The 6176-nt window shown below is 41.2% G+C and overlaps 1 protein-coding gene across 1 annotated transcript; it reads right to left on the bottom strand.

Moving 5' to 3' along the window:
* Positions 1-210: 210 nt before the first annotated feature.
* coq10a (coenzyme Q10A) lies at positions 211-3785 on the bottom strand. The gene is made up of 5 exons (XM_030054880.1): positions 3649-3785; positions 2947-3096; positions 2646-2838; positions 2435-2536; positions 211-2228 (listed from the first exon to the last, which is right to left on the bottom strand). The coding sequence occupies exons 1-5, from the start codon at positions 3783-3785 to the stop codon at positions 2061-2063; spliced, it is 750 nt and encodes a 249-aa protein (XP_029910740.1). The 3' UTR covers positions 211-2060.
* Between the last annotated feature and the right edge of the window lie 2391 nt (positions 3786-6176).

The following is a 6176-nucleotide window of genomic DNA, read 5'->3' as shown; positions in this document are numbered from 1 at the left end:
GAAGTTGACAGCTGTATTAAACTCACAAATATGCCAATTTGGCAAAGGGCCAAATATCAGCAGTCGAAATACTGGACAAATAACGGTATACTGCCTTTTAAAACCGAGATCAGCCGATACTGATTGGCTGTTGATTTATCAGTGCATCTCCGCTCACAATAAAAGAAACTGTTTGATACTGCCAAAAAGATGAAGCATGGAACCCATGAGTATTGATAATGGTTTATTCTGCAGCCCACAATGTATGTTAGTATATTGAGAAATGTGCATGGCAAAAAACATCACAGTATGACTAGCTCTGTGGTTTCTACTGACATTCGTTATAAGATGTAACAGGATACCATCTGCAAGGTTGGGTATCTCCCTTTCAGAACAGGTTCTATTAGAGATTGTTTTATTGGTGTAATAATCCACTGGATTATTATTATTCTGTAACAGTCACTTTTTACAGTTAGTGACTAGCCTATGCCACAAATGTTTTGAAGAAGCTTTTTGATTTTACTGCTTAAATCCCTGAAATGAGAAGTCAGGGATACTATAAATTCTCCCATAACTGCGTCTGCTGCCAAAAGTCCTGGTGGTGAACGCAATTGCTAAAACCTTTAATGTCAATCCCTGTCAATTTGCTCTGCACATTCATGACCCCCAAGAGCGAGAACCTTGTTGATTTTGGTGACCCCATGACCTTTCTTCTAGTGCCATCACCAGGCCAAATATTCAACTTGAGAATACACTTAGCAAACAGCAAAAGAGGATCAGAGGCCGCCCCCCTGATCTACCCCACATTGCTTTGTATCACACTAATGTAATTCTAATGCGTTTACAGTACTACTCACCCTGCTGACTGGCACCAGGTAGCTTACAATTATTTGCAAATAATTAAGGTATCCTTGTACTTGGTCATTTATTTGTTTATTTATTTATTTTATTTTCTGTTAATTACCTGGTGGGTATTTTGGGCTGTAAAATAAGTCATTACTACAATATCTGGCCTAGTTTCAATGTCCACAACTACAACCTTCACAGCATAACATAGTCAAGTTAAAGCTTCATTTCTCTATGCTCAGTCAATTGAAGCAAGAAAAAAGGGACCTTGTTTCCCCCTAAACAAAAAATAGCACTTGAATAGTATTCTCACAGCACACATTGGGGCAAGGTAATGTCCTTTATTCCCCCCCAAAAATGGCACAATTAATTTTCAGCCCGATAAAAACATACTAAATTTAATTTGCTTAAACTTAATTTGCATAAGCAATTATTTGAAAACTGACTAGGATAAAATGAATTGCTTTTTTCTGTTCAGTACCAGGTCCAGTATCATAGGTCAGACAAATAATTTAAAACCACCATTTGATTAAGTAAAAAACAATGTCATCAGCTGTTGCAAGTGCTGAACTGAAACAGAAGTTCAGACACACCTTGACTTGAAAATGATAAAGTCGCAGGTAAAATAAGTGGTGTGTGACCCCTTCAAGGGCACAGTGAATAGCAAGCTTTGTTCCCAGTCAACAGCCAAACACGTCACTGCTGGCACAAAGTCAGCATCAAAAGGTCCCGATGCCTTTTGTAAAAAAAAAAAAAAAAAAAAAAAGTGTGTTGTCGACTGTAATTGTGCTGTCCATTCGCTGCTGAATAATAATACTCAAGTCACTGCCATTGGTGTTATGATGTTGCATGGATTTACTGTTTTGTTTACATAAATAGAGCTTGTGACTGCAATGGAGCAAACCAGCAATGCAGGGTTCCTCTGCCAAGGCAGGATCCCTTGAGTGGAGGTAGATGGACACTGTACAGACTTAACATATGGAGAGGGGGCGTAGTAAAAAAAAAAAAACACTAATGCTGTGTCATGTTATATTGGCGCAGAAGTAACAACTGTGACTGTTCCTATGTGAGGCTTACAAGGGATGGACAGTCCTACGTTCTTGTGAGGGACACTGGCATCTGGGTGGCCGTGGAGACTTCAGATGGTGGGCAACTGAGCGGCGTCAAGCAGGTCCGTGGGAAAAAAGCGGCGTAAATGTGTTGTAAGGCTAGACGAGGCCATACAGTGGTCAGCTTCACGTCTGGTGCACCTCATGAAACATCAGCTCCCGCGGGATTCGAGTCTCTGGGCCATAGAGCTTACAGGCTCGCCGCTCAAAGGCAGCAACGTTCTGCTTTACGACTTCATCAAAGAATACTGTGGCTAACTGGGAGTGCAGCAAAGAGCGGAACTCAAAGGAAATCTGTAAAAGATAATACAACCACAATTTTAGTCTATATGTTTAAGACAGAGACAGGACATGTGTCATAAAATATTTGCTGTACTTATAGGATACAACACAAGTAATAACACTTGAAAAAGAGACAAGACAGAAGTTGATGGACTAACAAACACTACAGATAAATCACCACATGTAAGCAAACAGTGCTGTTAATATGGGCAACTCACAGAAAAGTCTACAGTGCAGGTGCGAGGGTAGCCAGGGATACCAGGACTGAAGCGCCATATTGTCTCAAGGTGATTGAAAAGTTTTCCATCTGTACATACCGCCTGAAACCACCCAAAAAGAAACTCTTAAAACTGTGCTTATTTAACACTGAACAACACATGTCAAATAATTTGTGAAACTTACAAACACATTGAGGCCAGTGGCACTTACTTTAACAAGATGAGGCCGGACACTAGTGATCATAGATGTGTATCTCTCTACCACTGGTGGGAAGCCCACCTCCAGCTGGGCTTTGGAGTGGCCTGCTCGCTTCATGATGGTCTGTGACTTCTTACACCAGGGAACAAAGTGCTTGTATTCATCCACATTGGCCACCACATCATACATCTCCTGCATGGAGTATCTACGGCAGCCAACATTGCAAGGTTAAGGCATACAACACAACATTCACTGGCTTTTGCAAAATTAATTTAAGTTAAACGGTTGCCAACGGCTTATACTGGATAATTACCCAAGTATCCTACGTTCGGAGTACTCCTTCCTTTTATTGGTGAGGCTGATGAAGTTTCTGCTTTGAGGAACGGCTGTCATTGTGTCCCAGTCTTGAAGGCAGAGCACTCTGGGAGTTCTTGTCATCAGTATGCCACATGATGACAAGTGTCTAAAAGTTAAGAGGAAATATCCTATAAGCCACTTTCTGGAATGAGCACAACCTGTGTACAGACTACACCACAACAAAGAAAAACCCATTACATTCCAGGTTCCTACCTCCAAAGTCATTGAAGATAGATAATAAACTAGTCCAGCAGGTAATGGAAGGTCCTTTTGGGGGTATGCTAGTATTTTCTGAGTTGGGCCTCTAATTTCAAAAGGGAAAAAAGCTATGCAATATGACACCCAGTCATGCCTGTTGCACACTGCTCAGGGGGTGTTTTCTAGGTGACCGGTGAAAGCTGGGCTATGATTTATAATCAACAAATGTAATTAGAAAAATACACGTCTGCGACCAGATGAATCATCATTCAACTAACAGTCCAACTCGATTATGTATTTTGGTTGGCAGAAACCAGAGTCACAACAAGAGAAGCTTTTTGACCTTTTTCTTGTCTTTACCATTTCAGTCACAGGAGACACACACATGATCACAACATGCTTTATGAATCTAAACTGTTAAAGTTACTGCCTTCAACGACCAGCTACATGTCACACTCACCTGATGTTTTGTCGGATGCATCCTCTTGACCCTGCAGTGCGACACGACCGTGGAGAGCCCACGGTGGCAATCTCGAGAAACTCGCTGAATGTTCGCACACCCATGGGTAACCTCCGGGCGCTGGCCGCGGCTGCCATGAAAGAAGCCGCTGACTAGGGCAGAAAGCACCCGTAGTCTAGCAAGCCGAGCTCGGACCGGTCCAAGACCAGGCGATGGGATTCAAGGTGCCGGGTAAAACTCCGTGACAGATATAATGTACTATTAATTCTACCTTGCCAACTTAATGTTAACTAGCTGGCATATGTTTTATGACAGAGAGCTGCACCAATCACCTCCGACACGTCTCCCCGCTCCGCATTTGACGTTATTGACGTTAACTACTAGCAAGCTAACAGGCTATGCTAGGTTTCATAACGACTACGAACAAACGCGACCGAGGGACGCGTTCGTCGATTTTTTTCAACAACACTCACTTCATTCCATGTCTGAAACCACAAAAGTCACTGCAAAAGTATGACATTTACTAGTTTTCGTCTTAGATGATGTAAAATGACGTCCAGGCGTAGTCGACCTTCGTCTGCTAAATAAAAAGCCGGTGGTGTTATGAGGGACAAACTGTTCCTTTCTTCTGTCGGTTGGTGACGGCCGGGAGGATTCCCTGGCTCTGTCGGTGAAACGATGCCCCCGTCCGGCTCGGAGGACAAACTGCTAGTTCACACATACTCGAGTACGGTTTAGGTCAGGGGTCCCCAAACTTTTTCCTGTGAAGGCCACATAACTTTTCCCTTCTCTGATGGGGGGCCGGGGTCAGTTTGTAACAGAAAAAGTGTGACGATCGCAGGGGTGCCTTAATATAAATATTGATTGTTTTCCAGAAAGCCACACATAACCAAATATTAACCCTTTCCGGGATCTTCACAGAAAAAAAAAACTCAGGAAATAAATAATAACACTATTAATGAAATAAATTACACTATTAATGAAATCAATAAAAATCAAATAACCCTCTCTGGGTTCTTCACAGAAAAAATAAGTCAGGAAATAAATAGCACTATCTGTGAAATAAATAATAACCAAATAACCCTCTCTGGTTCTTCAAGAAAAAAATAAAGTCAGGAAATATATAATAACACTATTTATGAAATAAATAATAACCAAATACCCTCTCTGGGTTCTTCACAGAAAAAAAAAAGTCCATGGATCATTACCTTTCTGTTGGTGCCGTGCACAATCTAACAGGTAAAGTTCAGCTTAGTTGTCAGAGCAGAATCTCTTACTTAATGCAGGATGGTTTTGCTATGGGCAGTGTGGGCAAACGCCCAGGGCGCAATCTACTTGGCACCGGCCGGTACCGCCCCCACCCGGTCTGGTCTGCCGGATCTGACAGGTGAGCGGCTTAATGCCGGCCAGTGCCGGCTCGCCTGATGCCGACTGATGCTGCCCCGGTTGGAGTAGTAACATGAAAGGGCCCAAGCCAGTAATTTCGCCTAGAGCGGCAACATGGGCAGAACCGCCACTGCTTAAATGACTCATATGAGCAGTCTCTCAAAGTTCTTGAGTTCCTTCCTTATAATCCTTTTGTAGGTTCCAGTAGGCTTGTCACGTTCTATGCGTGTATTAGTCTCGATCGCGTGGCCAGACTGAAAAAAAAAAAAAAAAAAAAATCATAATGTCTCTGGTATTGTTCAGGGGGCCGGGCCTAATGTGGAGGCGGCCGTAGTTTGGGGACCACTGTTTATGTTTTATTGTTTTAAAATATTTAGTTTTACTTTCGTTTGATTAGTTTCTGAATTAGTTTGCGAGGGCAACTGACTCATAGCCATGTAGACGCCCGAGCCTTAATAAACAGTGCTTGTTCTGCTGACAAATATGACCAAATTGACAAAGATTAAAACTAAAGTCATGTTCTGTATGTATGTATTTATGTATGTATGTATATGTATGTATGTATGTATTTATGTATGTGTATATGTCTGTATATATGTATGTAAGTACGTGTGTGTATGTGTACAGAAACACACACACACACACACACACACACACACACACACACACACACACACATAGATAGATAGATTGATAGATATTATTTTAGTTAGTTGTAAGTCCACAATCTCATTTCAGTAAGTTTTTTCTGAAGTCTGTTTCCAACAACTAGTTTTGTTTTTTCTTTCATTTTAGTCAGCCATAATAATATTCGCCGGATGAGGGATGAAATCAGCTCAGCTCTGTATCTATTACCATTCATATACTTTGATCCCATTCACTGTTTAACATTTTAACATAATAATGTCCTGCACACATTTTGTAAGCACCAGTTTTTCTTTGGGATCAAGCATTTTTAGCTGTATAAAACAAGAAATATATAAGCATATATGTATGTATATAAGAAATATGAACATTTTACACACAATTGTTTCAGAAATAGTGAAAAAACTTCCTGCTGCTTTATAGCCCAAATCGAGCATAAGCCACTGATAGTTAATGTGGCATTTAATGTATAAAGAGGGGAGGTTATATTTTATTTA

This window comes from Myripristis murdjan, chromosome 7 (genome assembly GCF_902150065.1).
Source record: "Myripristis murdjan chromosome 7, fMyrMur1.1, whole genome shotgun sequence".
In the NCBI taxonomy this organism is placed as follows: Eukaryota; Metazoa; Chordata; class Actinopteri; order Holocentriformes; family Holocentridae; genus Myripristis; species Myripristis murdjan.
Note: the sequence above shows the minus strand (reverse complement) of the source record. Positions and strands in the feature narration are given on the sequence as shown.